The 17638-nt window shown below is 42.4% G+C and overlaps 1 protein-coding gene, 1 long non-coding RNA gene and 1 other non-coding gene across 3 annotated transcripts in view; 1 reads left to right on the top strand and 2 right to left on the bottom strand.

Annotated features, from left to right (window-relative positions):
- Nucleotides 1-4684: 4684 nt before the first annotated feature.
- ZNF316 (zinc finger protein 316) overlaps nt 4685-17638 on the bottom strand; it is a 33670-nt gene continuing 20716 nt past the window's right edge. The window contains exon 8 of the mRNA XM_015585175.2: nt 4685-7833. Within this exon, the coding sequence (XP_015440661.1) occupies nt 7483-7833 (351 nt within the window). The 3' untranslated portion in view covers nt 4685-7482. The remainder of the gene's footprint in view (nt 7834-17638) is intronic.
- LOC102882779 lies at nt 9708-17632 on the bottom strand. Its single transcript, XR_001516380.2, has 7 exons — nt 17473-17632; nt 16823-17019; nt 16337-16493; nt 15864-15920; nt 11508-11649; nt 11122-11211; nt 9708-10752 (listed from the first exon to the last, which is right to left on the bottom strand). It is a non-coding gene; the product is annotated as an uncharacterized LOC102882779 (long non-coding RNA).
- On the top strand, nt 14995-15113 carry LOC112475300. The gene has a single exon (XR_003044662.1). It is a non-coding gene; the product is annotated as a 5S ribosomal RNA (ribosomal RNA).

Here is a 17638-nt window from a genome sequence, read left to right as displayed (position 1 = left end):
GCCACATCTTCACAGGGGCACCTTCTTCTGGATGGAGGTGACCATGTCAAGTGCCCAGAGGAGAGGGGTCAGTAGGGAAGGGCTTTCTCTTCTGTAACACGTGCCTCTACTTAAACCACCCCAAGGAGCAGGAACTAGGGACCACACCTCCCTGCCACTCGTATCAACCAAGGTTTGTGGATACCCCAGTGAAAATTTCAGAAAAGCAGACATGAGCTTCCTAAGAGAGAGCACACCGTACCATGTACACAAGTGGCAAGCTTAATGAGATGTGGAAGTTGAGATTTCAGATTTTCTTAATAGACATCCTTGAAGAAAAGAGTATTGATAATATGAAGCAAGAACAGAAAGTTTCCCAAGAAAGGTGGGGAGGTGAGGGCTGAGCATGAGATAATTCAATAGATGAGCTTAGTAATAGAATTCACACAACCAAAAAACAAACTAGCGGACTGTGTTAATGGCAAATAATTCTCTCAAGACACTAGAAAGAAAGAAATATGATGTGAAAATTAAAAATTTTTGAGATGTAGAAGATACTAGAGATACTATCCACATACTCGGATTTTCAAAGAAACAAGATAGGGAGAAAATACATGAATTAAAAATGTCTCAGAATTAAAGAAGAAACCTAAAAGGAACTTCTGTAATCCCAACTGGAAAGACAAAGAAAATCTCTTCGGTCTATAAAGGAAAACTTGTTTAACCTAAATCAAGAGCGATCGCTAGAATACACAGGGATGTCCGCGAAGGGGTGAGCAGGGCGCCATGCAAAAGAAAGGCTGCACGGGCTGCACTCGACGACATCAGTGTTTACAAAATGCAAATTAGCCCTTTACACACATCGGAATGGCAAAATGTACAGCGATGTATAATAAGTACTGGTGAGGATGTGAGTGGCGGTTGGTAATGTTTATATACTGCAGAAGTGTCTAAAATGATAGTGCCACACTGGGAAGTTGATCTGCAAATGCTTCCTTAAATTGGGAATGTGGATGCCTTACCCTGATCTGTTTATATATCCCAGAGAGATTCTATGCGCATGAGGATGTGTAGACAGAAGGTTTCATCGCAACAAGATTTTGAGATATCCTAGGTGAATGTCACTAGAAGAAGAATATGTGGGTCAAGCTGGGGCGTTCTGCCAGCAGAGGCATCTGCTGTATCTGTATGTAGCACATCTGATGAAATATTTTACATGTGAATGAAAAAAGGATGGAATGAGATTTCATGTAACTAAATATTTGTATCAATTAAAATTTTACACCCATACATCCCTACGTAGTTTACAGTGTGTGCTTTTAAAGTCGTAAATTCACTAGTATGAATGCTGTGGGGGGAGGGGAGGGAGCTGGGGTTGGTGCGGAGAAGGATCCGGTAAAGCGAGGATGGGGTCCGTGCAGGGACCAGTGTTGATGAGGAGTGTTCTGAACTGAGTCTGGCAATGAACACTGTCCTCCAGGATTCCTACGGAAACAGAAAAACTAAAGGCCTCAGGAAATGAAAATTCTCGATAATGTTCTGTTCAGTCTTAGGGTTTTATGGCTCAGGTGCCCAAGATGTCTGTGCCTGTTTTGGCAACTTCAGCCCAAGCCATCTTTCAGTAAAATGGTCGCAGCTGCCCCATCTGTTGGTCCCTACTTTTGAACGTCCTTCCTATGATGAATGTGCCACCCAGTTAGCGTGACAGATTGGGCTGCTAGATGTCCTACGGTGTTACAATGTTTCTTTTTGTAAAAAATCACCCCCGCTTCCAGTTTCAGCTGGCGTATCACCAGAGATGTCTCTTCCCAGTGGCCAGGCGACTGCATTTGGTCCACAAGGGAAATAATGTGCCATGTTGTGAGTCACATTCTTAACAGAGGACCTTTTGTTCCTCGCTGCCTCCCCCGCACCCCTTGCCCTCATGCCGTGACACAGCTGGTGCCAGTGAGCTTGTTTCCACCCTGAGCACAAGGACAGCACCTGGCACCCTTGAAAAGGGCCACGGAAACGCTTTGGGCCTTGGGGGCCACACAGCGCCTGTGGCAGCCGCCCACCTCTGCCGCTGTGGCATGAGAGCCCGCAGTGCACGGGGAGGAGAGCCTTTCACATAGGGACACTGAAATCTGAGTTTCATAATTTTCACATGCCACAAACTTCTTTCGATTTTAAAAAACTACTTAAAATGCAAACGCCATTCCTGATTTACAGACTGCACAAAAAGGCAGCGGGCCGCACTGGTCTGTGACCATATTTTGCTAACTCTTGCTTTAGGAGATGGAAAAGTAACAGGTAAAGGGAACCCTTTCCCTGGATGATATCACAGAGTAGGACAAGCCGACCTCCCTAGACCACCTATTGCTGGACTTGTGCATGAAACAACGATCTTCTGTCTCGGTTCAGCCACTTGGCAGCCAGCCCAACGCCAACAGAGAATTAGCCAATGAAAAATGAACTGTCGTTTTTTCTAAGATGCAACATATGCATTCCTCCAACACCTATCGTACAAATGACTAATAAAAGAGTCTCATGAAGAACGTAGAAGTAGCCCATTCAGAATCTTGTAATATAACAAGAATATTAGCAGAATCAATAGTAATCCTAATAAAAATACTAGCACAGCTTAGAATTTTACATTTCTAATAAAATACGCAGTCTTTCTATTCTGAGAAAAATGTGGGCCTAGATCTTGGTTTCTAAATATTAATCCCCACCAAATGTAACCAAAGCTCTTTAGAGTAACAGCTTATCCCAAGGCTGGGTAGGAGAAATAAGAGCGTGGAACATCCATCTGGACCAGTATCAGCTCAAGAATTGATGGGACGTGGTTTTATGTCTAGAAACGGCAGAGCAGGGAGATTGAGGGCTCTGTCCCTGCATCGTGAACAACTCCTAATGAACCGGTGAAAACTGACCATCGACCTAGTCCGAATCTTACAACCACTGGGGGGAGGCCTGGCGAAGGACGGCAGGGCTCTGCAGCGACAGGGCTGTGACTCTGAACTGTCCGCCTCCCATCCCCCGCATCTCAGATCAGTAGCCAAAAGGATGACAACCTGAGCTCCAGGTCAGGATGCTGGGGCCAGAGGGTGAATGACAGTCAGAACTGTGATGGCGGGCGTCTCCTGTTGGGACACTGTAAGAGTTTCAAGTCTTCCCTTTATTTCCTCAACTCAGAGCAGTCACGGGGCTGGGGCAGCATGTGCCCAAAGCACTGAAAGGAACAAGTACTGGCTGCAGCCGCTGGGAATGAGAAATGACAGTTATTTCTTGCTTCAAATGAGTAACAGACAAACAGAAGCCTGGCGAGGAAGAGGTTGAAAAAGAAGGTGTGTGGGAATAAGGGCTTCCATTCCACATGTATCAGGAATTCACGGGTGCCCAGGTGGGACACGGGCTGAGGAAAGCCCCCAAGAAGCCCCTGCCTGAGCCGTCGCCTTGACCGACCTGCATGCGCCATGTAGGCTGGGCACGAAGACGAAGGCGGATTGCAACCAGCTTGGCTACGTGTCAAAGGAAGGTCCCACACAGTCAGTCTGCAAAGGGCAGGAGAGTATTTTTTCCTTTTTCTCCACCCCTTTTTTTTTTTTTTTTTTTTTTTTTTTTTTGCGGAGGGGACGGGGGAGGCGGTGGGCAACTCCAAATGTTTAAGGAAACAGTTAAAACACACCTGACCTCTACACTGAAGGAAAAAGGAATTCAGTGAACACAGATGACAAAGAATACAGACTCAAAAAACAGTTTAGAAAAGTCAATAAAGAAGCAAACAAGAACCCACAACACACAACAAGAACGCTGGGGCCGGGGGAAGAATCTGAATTTCAGAGTTGCAACATTATAATACTAAAAACGTCTGGTTTTCAGGAAAAAAAAAAAAAAAACACATGCAAAGAAACAGAAAGTATGGCCCACTCACAGGAATAAGAGAAATTCACAGAAGCCATCTCCTTCAGCCCAGTGTCTGGTCACTGGGACTGGTGCCAGCCAGCTGGGATAAGAACTCACCACTCTCAGCGGGCGGTTATTTGAGACTAAATTTAAATACAAACTCAATCGGAATCTCAAAGACTTTGGAGAGGAGCCTGGTAAGTATTCTAAAGGTCATCGCTAAGAACTCACGTGGGAAAAGCCAGGGAAGTTTGGGAAAATAGGAGACTTGCTCTTCAATACACGGGAAAGCATTACAAAGCAACGGCAGTTACAACGCGATCTAATTAGCACAACGATACAATTGTTCCATTAAACAAAAATGCCCCAGAAAGAAATGGAGGGTTTACAAGCTATGAGACTGGAAATGAGGGAAAACCCAGTATAACCAAGCTGCTGGCAGCTCCAGGGTTGGAACAAACGAACCGCTGGTCCACAGTTATCTACTATACAAAAACCCCCAGCAACAACTCGCCTTGGCTCTCACTGATCTCTCTTAGATTAAGTGTCCATCCCAGGGACAACTAAACTGGGCTGAAAGGACAGGTGCTGTGATTGGTCACCAGGGAATGTGCCAGCTCTAGGGTCTCAGCTTCTCTTTCTGGAAAGATGTGGGGAAGAAGTCAGCAGAATAAAGCAAAGCCACTACGAATGAAGATTTCATCCATGATACAGACAGTACTTCAAATCAGGAACAAAAAACAATAGATTAATTAAATGGTGTAGAGACAAGCAATTCACCAGAAAAATAAAAATCAGACACTTCCATCAAGCCACATCTTGTCAAGGAAAAGTGGGAAATGCACAATGGACAATTTATTTAAATTTTAAAATAGTTGTCTCCTGTAAAGAGAAAGAATACCTAATTTGCAAATAGGTACCAGAAGGAAATTTCCTGTGTTCTATTTCTTTCAAACAAGAAACAGCATCATTTCATTGTTTCATGGAAATTTACATGGCAGAAAGCAGTCACTGAATCATTTCTCAAAAAAAAAAAAAAATCATTCTTGCATCCAAATTCCTGTGGTATCTAACACTTCTGAATCACATAATTAAAAAAAATATACACCTCTGCAATGTGAGGACGCCTTAGAGCTCCAGGTATAAGGGGACTCCTGACCTCAGGTCTTCCTGATACAGCTTCAGAGCTGGTTAATTCACTCTGCGCCATCACTGTCCGCGGCTTCTCTACCTCTGCTCACCGTCCCCAGAGTACCAGCCCTGATTCACAAGATGCAACCAACGGTGGTATCCAGATGGACAATGCCATTGTGCTCACGACAAACAATAACAAGCCCTTTCCCCCACGTCACCGAGAATACTTTCCGAAACATCCCATTGGCCTGTGCCAGGTCATATGCCCAGCCCGACAGAATCCTGGTAGAGAGAGATCACGGGCCACATCAAGTCTCTCCAACAAGAAACAGGGAGCGGCCTGCCCACCTGCTCAAGGGCAGGGCATCTGGAAGCCTACTCTGGAGGCCCCGTTGCAACCACTGGGAGTAGGAATGAGAAGCGCGTTTCCATGCACAGAACCACCTTCTGCATAGTGAGCACTGCTGTCCAGCTACTCCCGAGCAAGCCTTGAGTCGTCGGCAGCGCCGTAGCCTGCCTTTGCATAGCTCAAGAGCATGCTGTCATTAAACCAGCTAAACCCAAGACAGTCACTTTTTAAAAAGGCGTTGTTTGGCTGTTATTGAGTAGACCAATAACAATGGGAAAATTATCTATGTATGCCAGAAAACAGTAAGAGAATAGATTAGTGTGGTACTTTCCCAAGACTTTTAATCAATTTTTTTCAGAGTTCTTTAAAGAAAAATATAGTGAACGCCCATTTACCTACCACTAACTTCAATAAGTGCTAGAATTGGACTATTTCTGATCCATCTACTTATGTATCATTTTGTCTTGAACCACCCTAAAGTTGCAAACATCATAACAGTTCGCCTCTCTGTATTCAGCATACATCCCAGAAACAACCACGAATATTCATAACCACAATTATCGCACTTAAGAAAATTAACTCTACTTCCCAAGTATTGTCTAATACCAATTCCACATCTAAATTCCTCTAATTGCCTCCAAAATAGCTATGTAGATGTCTTTTTTAATCCAGTCAAGGTTCATGACCTGCATTTGATTGTCTCACTAGTTTCTGTGAATCAAAAATAGTCCCTCACCTTCTTTTTTAAAATGACATTGCCTTCTTGAAGGGGCCAGTTGTCAGTTGTCTTGTAGAATACCCCGCGTTCCTTATCTGTCTGATTGTTTCCTCCATCTGCCTTATTTCCTGTAAACTAAAAGACCGAATGCGGGATTGGATTCACATTAAGTGTTCTGGCAAGAACACTAGAGTGCATCTCATCAAGAGGCATGTAACGGAACTACTGCTATGAGCGATGCTACATGCGGTCACCTGGTTAAAGTGGGCACTAGATCATTCCATTGTAAAGGTACACTTTTTCTAGGTACAGTGAGTGAGATATCCATGGGCGATACTCTGGCACTACACGAATGGCCTGTCTCCTTAGAATCTGATGATTCTAACATCTACTGACAATCTTTGCCTAGATGCACTAAGGGTGAATTAGTAATCTGTCAAATGGTCATTCCTTCTACATTAGCTGACATTTTTCAATAACGGACAGCCTTACCACAACTGGAGAGAGACAACTGCTTCTACTAAAAGGATAGGCTGAAAACCGAATTCTTTCCCTCTAAGTACAGAGTAAGGAGTTTGTGTGAGATTCGCTTCCAATGGTGGGAATGAGCTTAGCCCCTTTAACGTTTTCTGTGTTTCGCTATGGACTCAGATTTTTGTTTACTCAAATGTTATAGGCAATTACGGTCATTCCATTTGACCATCGAGTTACCTCAAATTTGGCCAGTGGGAGCCCCTTCTAGCTACTCTGTGACCTCTGACACGTCCTCATTAATCTTTGCTGCTTCCTTGGTTTCTGACCTAAGCCTTGCTTACCTCAAGTACTCTCTTCAAGGGTCCAATGCCTTCACCTTGCTGCTGCAACTTGTGTTTTTCAAAGGCTTCATATTCTAACAATGAGTACCATTAGTATAAGCTATACATTATGTCACATTTTCAAAATTTGGTACCACATCACAATCGTGACTTCTAGTATTATATTATTCCTAGAGAAAAATAACTTATCCACATTTCCTAAATTGATAGGTTTCTCCTCTGTATTAATTCCTTTCTTTGAAAATAAAAGTTTTTTTCTTGAAAGCTTTCATGCATACAAAACATATATTTTTTCACTCCAATATCAATTACCTCGTGTTCAGTAAGTTGTGAGTTTGTAAATGTTTTATACTTTTGTTATATTCTTTAAGTTTTTCCTCATGATTTCTCTGAGACATATATTTGATTTGTAGGCAGATACTAATATACAGGATGTTCTCAGGGCTCTCTCTCCATAGAATTGGCTGATATTTAGCAAAGCATGCACAAATTTTCCAATGTTCATTCCATTCATGGACAGCCCTCCACCCTCTACCCCATGTGTACCCTCTGGTGTCAACTAAAGACTAAATTTATACATAAAGGGAGTCTCCATATTACTACATTTGTAAGGTTTCTCCCATGAGTTCTCTATGATGCGACACAATGTGACAGAATTTTCCACATTTGATGCAAATTAGAGTGTCTCTCGTGTGAATTACCTGATTTTTAGCGAGAGCTGACTTCTTGCAGAAGGATTTCCCACATTCATTACGTTCACAGGGTTTCTCCCCTATGTGAGTTCTTTGACGTACAGTAAGGATAGAATTCATAGAAAAGGATTTGCCACACTCATTACATTCATAGAGTTTCAAACCTGTGTGAATTTTTTCATGTTTAGTGAGATTTGGCTTCACACAGGTTTTCCCACATACATTACAGTCGTAGGGTTTCTTCCCTGTATGAGATACCTAATGTATAATTAGGGCTGACTTATAGCAGAAGGATTTGCCACACTCAGTACATTTATAGGATTTCTCTTCTGTGTGCTTCCCATGAAGTACATGTAGGGCTGCTTATAGAAGGATTTTCTACATTCATTATATTTATAGGGATTCTCTCATGTGTGTTCTCTAATAGTTAGCAAATTGTGACTTCCGTCAAAAAAGTTTTCACACATTCGTTACATATGAAAATTTTCTTCCCTGTGTTTTTTTATATTTTGTCAGGTTTGATTTCATATAGAAAGATTTCCAACAATTCTCACTCTCATACGGTTTCTCCCATGTGAGTGAGTTCTCTGGTGACAACTGAAGTGTGATTTTGCATAGGATTTCCCACACTCATTACACTGACAGGGCTTCTCTCCTGTATGAAATCTCTGATGCACACATAAAGCTTCTTTTTTGACGACATTTTCTGCTGATCAGGTAAGGCTGAGTTCACAGGGGCTTTATCACATTCATCGAGTTTCTCTCCCAGAATTCCCTGAGGGTCAGTGGGTTGTGATTTCTGGAAGGTTTTTCCACATTTATTACTTTCACATGGTTTCTCTCTTGTGTGTATCTTCTGATGTCGAGCGTGATGCGACTCCTGGTTAAAAGCTTTCTTGCAAAAACGACATTCAAAAGTTTCTCTCCTCTCTGAGTTTTATGGAGTTGAGATGTAACTTCTTTTGGAAATTATTCTCATTTTCATTAGATTCGTGGGTTTTCTGCTCCCATGTTAACTTTCTGATGTTTAAAGAGAGTTGACTTCTCATACTAATTACCTTCAGGGTGATTCCCACTTGTGTGAGTTTCCTAATGGACTTCAAAGGTTGACCCATCACTGATATTTTCTCCATATTCCTTGTAATTCCAGGATTTCTCTTCTGTTTGAGCCCTTTTAGGTGTAATGACAGCTGCCTTATTAACGAAGGCTTCTCTGCATTCATTATCTTTGAAAGGTGGTCTTAAAGTTTGAGTTTTCTATTGCTCAGGCAAGTCCTCATTATGACTTAGGCATTTCCCATCTCGGTTACATACATCAGCTCTCCTTCCAATACGAGTGTTTTTCTTGCTTATTATCAAGAAGCAATTTCCCACATGCATTTATTTCATCAGAGTTCTTACTTGAGTGATTCTTATCACTAGTAATTAATTGTGAAACATTTTCCAAATTCGTTCCACATGAGCCCTATCGACAGGGTGTTTTTCTTGCAGAAACCGGGTTTGTGTCAAGTAAATGTTTTTCTGAAAACATTATCTCCCTTCTTAGTCAGGGTTTTTGGGTTGATGAAAAACTTGCCACAAATGTTTACCTTGGTTTTCCTGGTTTCTGTCTAGTTGACCATCAAATTTACTGACTTCTAGAAATAAAAAAAATTAAGTAAACTTTTAAAATGTTAACACATTTCTTATGTAAGTATAACTTATTACATAATTGATTCTCGATTTTCAAGCACAAGCTCCTAGGATGAAATCTCAAGCATAAACAGAAAACACCTGCTATAGTAAAAAAGGAAGAGGACAACTAGCAATGAACAAACACCTATTTGCTATTTTAAAAATATGACCTTTAGAACTAAAAATAGAAGGGGAAACTAAACACAGGAAATGATGAACTGAAGGAAAAGCATTATACAGAAACTCAGATATTGGGGTGAGCCCAATAAAAACCATGAACAGGAAGTAGAGTGACAAGACTATTAGTATACATGACTGTTCAGAAGAAATATCGCAGGAAGTCTTAAGTGTGGGATAAAACCGATTATCTATGTCTATATAGATAATAGCCCACTATCTACATGCCAATGGATAAAATAAGACTTGTATCAGTTGTTCAAGATACCCTTACAAAAATACGCAATAATTTTTTTTTAATATTTATTTCCAATCACGAGTTACAAGTGTAATACAGATTACATTCAGCTAGACTGCTTTTCAGCTTCGTTTCTACTAAAAACTCAGAGTACTCCAGGAAACGCATATTTCCCTAGCCTCCCTCTCTCTCTCTCTCTCACACACACATATACACACATTCATACACATACTTTTTCAAATCATGACTCTTAAAGTCTATTTTCTCAAACAGTGAAAGTAGTCACTTCCTATACTTCTCATTAACACACTTGGAAAGCATTAACTGTATCCAAATAGCACTTGATAACTCTGAATTTCAAAATATATCAAACGATTTTGTTTACCTCTCCTAACTACAACCTATGCTCCTGACAGATTTTACTGTATCTCCAGTTGTGTTTGAATTTGTCTAAGTATATATATAGTTGGTGGCCCTCAAGAAGCAGTATGCATCAGGATTACCTGGAAATTTATTCAAAACTTAGGGTACAAACTTTCATGGTTCCATGACAATCTATATACCCTAGGAATTAGAAGCTACAGGAACGTGACGTAGGCTCATGTGCTTAGGAAATGCTTCCTAAATAAACATACCTATCAGTGTCAATATATGAACATATCTACTATATATCTATGAAAGAGTAAAAAGAGACCCTTCAGATGGGGACAAAAGCCTCAGGCAAGAACCAGATGCTCTCTGTTGTCACAGCATATGATCAAATCTGAGTTGCTGTGACTTAGCCACTAGGTGAAGTGGGAATTGGAAGAAGGGAGGGATTCATGTTGGCTAGATTGATTAAGCACTTCCAAACAGAGGTGAAACTTCAGCTCAAACATAAGTATGTGTAAAAATAAGCACGATAAACATGAACTACATGGAGGCACAGTCCTACGCCCTTTCTTCAGGATCTAGAAGGGCAAACGTCAGGACGAGGTGCGGATGTGTGGAAAGTGTCTGAGTAAGACTTAGGAGACTGATCAGATGGAACTTACGATGAGTTTTTGAGCAACAGCACCAAGAACTTGAGTAACATGTAGTGGGAATATCTGCGGAATTAATAAATAATAAATAAATTCATTAATGCTTGGGGGACGTTAAACAGTCCATGAAAATGGAGGGAAAATGAATACTTGAGAAAGAGAAACCAAGAACTAAGGTCTGAGATGAGGCAGGCAGGGGTTCAACACTGGGCACAAGACGGTCAACTTCCCAAAGTCAGGCAGAAAAGGAAAGCGCTGGAACTCAAGCGATGAACACAGGTGTGAGCCAGGCTACATGAGGCGAGCTTACTTCCAAAGGTCTGAGGGTCCCAAACAGAGTTACTGAGATACAGACAAGGGTCCCGACCTCTGAGCCAACCTTCTGGAACCTGATTTCCACTGGCTTCTTTTTTCGCCTGGTAATGACTAACTCACCTGATCACTCGGCCTGGGAACCTTCCAATGGCCACAGCTCTTCCCTTTGCTCCAGCCTGGAGATCACCTCTGGCTTGGTGAAACAACACCCTGTGAGTGAGACAGGGTGAGACATCGGGCAAACTGCTTGGACATCGGGGCCCCTGAAGGACAAGGAAGGTGCAGCTTCAGGAGCCACAAGATAAAGGTGCCCATCTGAGCCTTTCGTTAGGGAGATGAGAACACAAAAATGATCTCTGGGCCCAACGGGAACAACCATCTTTGGCTGATGAGATGGATGTATGTACAAGTATCATTACGCTCCACCAAGGGCCGTCAATTTGGGCAGCTAAGAATAGGAAAAGAAATGCACGCTGGTGTAGCATGACACAGGGAAAACCACTCACCCACTGAGACCAGCGGAGCGCAGTTCTCCCGCATCACAGCCTGGTACAGGGGCCTCTGCGTGCCAGTCAGTCGTAGCCAGTCATCCAGGGTGAAGTTCGCAGTCATATCCTTGAATGATATGGATCCCTGACCAGCACATTTCTGTTCGAGCCAAAGAGATCGGTTATGCGTGGCATGAAAGAGATATCTGGGAAATAATTCTTAACGTGTTTATGTTGAGAGTTTACCATAAATATTATATAGGTTGCCTATTCTATACCTTTATTTTACTTTGTGAGATAAAGTGATATCACAGCAGGAAAAGCTAGACAGTGTATCAATGTATTAATTCAAACAAACAAATCAAAGTTTTACAGTTCCTACTATGTGTCTGAAACTGTCCTAGCTTGCCAGGAATGTTAAACTACATCGATCCTTTTTTTCCTGCTTTAAGGAGCTTACATCATAGTAGGGAGACAGGTCATATTTATGAACATTTATCCTGTAATAAGATATTATGAGAACTATGCCAGGTTCACTATAATCAGTATTAAATAAAGGTAGAAAATACAGCTTTATTCTGTATTGTCAGGTTAGGCTCCTCTGAATGGTAAATCTTCACTGATGTGGCACCAGTGCATAAGCAAAGTCAGAGGCCTGAGGAGCACACAGCAGTGGATCTGGGCTTAGGGCTGTTGGAGATTAAGGGCCACAGAGGGATTTGGGACCACGTGACGGAGTAACTCAGGACTCAGGCCCGTATTTAGCTGAGTGATCTCCAAAACACTTCCTCACCACCGTGGCAGTAAAGTTTTGAGCACCCCTTATTTTAAAATAAATAATATATACATCCTACCAATTTACACAGTAATAAAGTTAATTTATCTGTTTTTTTTTTCTCATTCAAAACAACATATTGTTTTCTTCCCATGGGAGAAAAACACTGGAATGTATCTTCTGCTCGCCACAGGTGGGTGTGGCTACTGAAGATAACAGGGAGGCCAATGAAGACGTGCGGGCGATCACCTGTACAGCCTGAGCAGTTACATCAAAAACAGGAAAGACCTCGGATCGACAACCTAGCCTTACAACTTAAGGAACTAGAAGAAGAACGAATTAAACCCAAACCTAGCGGAAGGAAGATAATAAAAAAGATTAGAGCAGAAATAAACAAAATAGAAAATAGAAGAATAGAGAAAATGAAAACAAAAGCTGGGGTTTTTTTTTTTTTGAAAAGATGAACAAAATTGATGAATTTTTACCTAGATGGATTGAGGGAAAAAAAAGAGAAGACTGAAAGTATTCGATCGGAAGTGAAAGCAAGGGCATTATTCCTGATTCTGCTGAGATAAGGGATATTATAAGGGAGTATCGTGAACAACTGTACACCAACAAATCGGAAAACCAAGATGAAATGGACAAATCCTTAGAAACGCAAAACTTACCAAGACCATATCACGAAGAAAATAGACAATCTGAATAGACTTATAATTAGTAAGCAAATTGGAGCAGTAATGAAAAATGTCCCAACAAATAAAAGTCTTGGACCTGATGGCTTCGCTGGTTCATTCTACCAAACGTTTAAAAAAGAGCTAATCCCAATCCTTCCCAAACTTTTCCAAAATATTGAAGAAGCGAACATTTCCTAATTCAGTGTATGAAGCCAGCATTACTCCAACACCAAAACCAAAAGAAGATGTTGCAAGCAAACTACAGATCAATATTCCTTATGAATAGTGATGCAAAAATCCTCAACAAAATTCTAGCAAGCCAAATTCAGCAGCATATTAAAAGCATTATACAGAATGACCAAGTGGGATTTTTTCTTTGAATGTGAGGATGGTTGAAAATACAAATATCAATTAAAGTAATACACCACGCATTAAAAAATAAAGGGGAAAAATCACACGATCATCTCAACTGATACAGAAAAAGCATCTGACAAAATTCAATACCCATTCATAATAAAAACATTCAATGAAGTAGGAATAATAGGAAACTACCTCAACATAATAAAAGCCACATATGACGAACCCACAGCTGACATCACACTTGATGGTGAAATACTGAAAGCTTTTCCTCTAAGATCAGGAATAAGACAAGGATGCCTACTTTCGCCACTTCTACTTAATATAGTATTGAAGTTCTAGCCAGAGCGATTATTCAAGAAAAAGAAATTAAAGACTTTCAAATTGGAGAAGAAAAAGTAAAATTATATCTATTCAAAAATGATATGACATTATATGTAGAAAACTCTAGAGTCCACACACACGCAAAAAAGCTTTTAGTGCTAATAAATGAATTCGGCAAAGTAGCAGGATACAAAGTCAACACAAAAAAACAGCTGCGTTTCTAGACATTAACAACGATTTGAAAAGGAAATTACAGAAACGATTAATTTACAATAACATCAAAAAGAATAAAATACTTAGGAATTAACAAAAAAGGTAAAAGACTTGTACAATGAAAACTACAAAAGGTTGCCGGAAAGAAATTAAAGGCATAACTAACTGGAAACACTCCCATGTTTATGGATTGGAAGACTTAAAATGGGCAAAGAATTTGAACAGACATTTCTCCAAAGAAGATACAGTAATGGCCAATTAGCACATAAAAAGATGCTCAACCTCGGCGATAATTAGGGGAATGCAAATTGAAACAATGAAATATCACCTCACATCCATTAGAATGGCTACTTAACACACACACACACACACACACACACACACACACACAAACACAAAATAACAAGTGTTGGAGAAGATGTGGAAAAACTGGAACCTTGTGCACTGTTGCTGGGGATGTGACATGGTACAGCAGCTTTGGAAAAGAGTGTGGCAGGTCCTCGAAAAATTAAAAACGGAATTCCCATATACCCGGCAATTCCATTTCTGGGTATATACCCCAAAGGGCTGAAAGCAGGGTCTTGAAGAAATATGTAAACACCCACGTTTATAGCAGCATTATTCACAACAGCTAAAATGTGGAAGCAACCCAAGTGTCCACAGACAGACGAATGAGGTATGCATATAATGGAATATTATTTAGCCATAAAAGGGAGGGAGTTTTCACATAGATACCACATGGATGAACCTTGAAGACATTATGCTAAGTGAAATAAGACAGTCACAAAAGGATAAATACTGTATGACACCACGTATAGAAGTACCTAGAATAGTCAAAAACAGATTGGCAGAGAATAGAATGGTGGTTGCCAGTGACGGGGTGAGGGAGGAGTGGGAAGTTACTGTTTAATGGGTACAGAGTTTCAGGTTCACGAAATTAAAAGAGCTAAAGGAATGAATGGTGGTGATGGCTGCACAATATTATAAATGTATTTATTTAATTCCACTGAACAGTATACTTAAAAATGGTTAAAATGTCAAATTATTATTTAAAAATTTTTTTTTATCCTCACGGGAGGACCACTTGGCCCCGTACAGATGGGTAGCTGGATGGGAAAGTCCCTAGAGTGAGACTACCACAATCTTCAAAAACATGACTGGAGTCTATGGCCATGCCACCCTGAACAAGCCCAGTCCCGTCTGATCTCGGAAGCTAAGCAGGGTCGGGCCTGGTTAGTACTTGGATGGGAGACCACCTAGGAAGACCAGGTGCTGTAGACGTAAAAAATAAAACATAAACAAAAAAGGGATTGTAAGCTGACAAGGTCCTTGCAATCTGTGAGGTCAACCAAGGGTTGCCCTCACCTAAAAAATATAAAAATAAAAGTAAATAAATAAAATAAAAGTAAGACTGGATAGGGCATAAACATTTGCAAAGACTGTGACTCTGAACTATCTGCTGTCCACCCCGTATAGCTGAAGGAGTTATTTTAAGAACATGCTGTCCATTTCCTTCATTCCTCCACACAGTCTTAGGTTTTGTCCTTGGATCGAAGCGTGTGTTCAAAAAGCTCTTACAGCATCCACAATGTTTTGGTCCCTAATAAAACCTCACTGGGCTCTGCCCTTCACTGCCAATGAAAAACAATTACTGGCAACAAAAGAGTTGCTACTAGATTCTTCCCTACCAAAGACCTTCAAAGACTTTCTTCCCAAACTCCAACGCCAGGAAGTCTCCCTTGTCCCAGGAATAACTGGCTGGTTTTTCCTTGTGGCCAATGAAAATCCTGTGTAGAGCAGGAAGATCAAAGACACATGTGCTGTTCGCCTTTGACGATTACTTGACCTACACAGATAACAGCCACCTCTGCCTGCTAGTCAGGTGTCTCTCAGTCACTCTTAATTTACCTGTAAGCTTTTTTTTTTTTTTTTAAATCAATTTCCACTTTTCCATCTTAACATATGAACACACTTAACAAAAGCCATGAAATCCCCTGGAAAATAAAATAGGGGATCAAAGAAACAACTCACCTGAGATCTTTTCATTTTCCGTGTTCGTAGAATAGCATTGAAACTTGGAAGGCATACCTAGGAGGGGAGCGAAGGGGGACAGAACAGTGAGAGCTGGCTGGCCCTGCAGCTCCATGATTCTCCTCCTAAAAACCCTACACACCAGCTGGTAATCTTTGATCACAGAGAAGGAGGGGAAGGTAACATCCAACCCTCTGCAACCCCTCCAACCTGCAATGTTCCCTACTGCTTTAATTATCAGTAACACAGAAACATTTAAACCGGAATTATCGAGCAAATAATAGCATCTCAAAAGATGACATGTGGTGCCTACATTAAAGCTGATATTGCAGGGGGGAAAAAAGCCAAAAGGCTATTTTGTGTGTTTCACTACCAATAATGTTAACCCCTTGAGTCCAAGAATCCTCATAAAGCTTTGGAAAAACAGATAGGTGCCTTAAACGTAGGTCTCTTTAAAAATTGTTTCTCCTCACTTGGTTGTTTCTCAAAAGGATCTCTTCAGATGAAATTTCTATCAGTGTGATTGTGTGGACAGCACCAAGCCAGGAGTCCAGGCCTCCGACTTCTCCCATTCAGCTCTTGTTGACCCTAGACAGGTCATTTCCGTTTTCACGTCTTTTTTTTCCCCTCCTGTCAAATGAGACAAAAATAGATAATCTTGGCAAACCCTCCCTGAACTACTTCTCTTGACTCTGTAAGATCAGGAAAGACAAAACAGCACATCTCCACATGCCAGACACGGTGACTGGACGAGGTTAGAAAGTTGGCCAGGTTCTGGAAAGAATGAGTGGACAAAGAAGAGAGGAGAAGGTGCCTTTTGGGGGCGGGGGTTGAAGATGAAAAGCTTCCCCGCCGCGGACTCCCCCAGCACCCCACCAACAGGTGACGTTTCTCACGCAGTCCGTCCCTCGCCACCGCTCTCAGCCCCGCTCCTTTCTCTCTTCTACAGAGTGACTCACGGCTTCTGAACGTGGTGAAATCACTCGAGCCTTGGCCCCTCTGCGCGATCTGCTTCTTTTCTGGGTTTCTTCCGCCTCATCCAAGCTCGGATGGGTCTCGGGTCATAGGTTGGAGGGCAGAAGGGGGTTCTTCCCGGTGAGATTCCTGTCCCTGAAGCCCTCCGCCTTCTGGGCGCATTGGTTTGTTCCAGCAGAGCCTAGGGGACAAATTCCCTTTAGCTGGAACCTCCACCAGGGGCCCCGGACCTGGCTTTCTAGGAACACGCAGCCGCCAGAAACCTCAGGCAGCATCTCTACGAGCGCAAAGCAGGAGGCTGAGGACAAAGGCAGGCAGCCTGGCCGCAGCGAAGAGCTCCCGGCCCCGGGACTGCGCAGAGCCGGGCTTTCCCGGGACGGCCGGCAGCTCTGCTGGACAGCGCTGGGGCGACGGGCAGGGAGGGTCCACGCGGCTCCACGGCGCAGAGTCGCCCACAGGAGCTAAGGAACCTCTAAGGAACCCCAGTATTCAAACCGCCGCCGGCAAGCCTCGGGCACGCACACTTCGGGTTTCTATTGGGGCCTGAGGAACGGGCGCCACCCAGGGACGCGCAGGAGGCAGCGGCGGGCTACGGACGCCGTGCACTGCGGACAAGGCGCAACACCGGTCCCACCTCGCTCCCTAGTCCGCGGGGCCCTGGGCGGCCTGTCGCTCCGTCCTCTGAGTCCGATTCCGGCCGCGTCGGTGGTTATGAGGCTGGAGACCCCGCGGCAAGCGCGGCCTCGCCCCGAAACGCGGCTCTTCCCGTGCGTTGGCTCCGGCCCCCTATTCAGTGTGGA

This window comes from Pteropus alecto, unplaced genomic scaffold, assembly GCF_000325575.1.
Source record: "Pteropus alecto unplaced genomic scaffold, ASM32557v1 scaffold40, whole genome shotgun sequence".
NCBI classification, from domain to species: Eukaryota; Metazoa; Chordata; class Mammalia; order Chiroptera; family Pteropodidae; genus Pteropus; species Pteropus alecto.
Note: the sequence above shows the minus strand (reverse complement) of the source record. Positions and strands in the feature narration are given on the sequence as shown.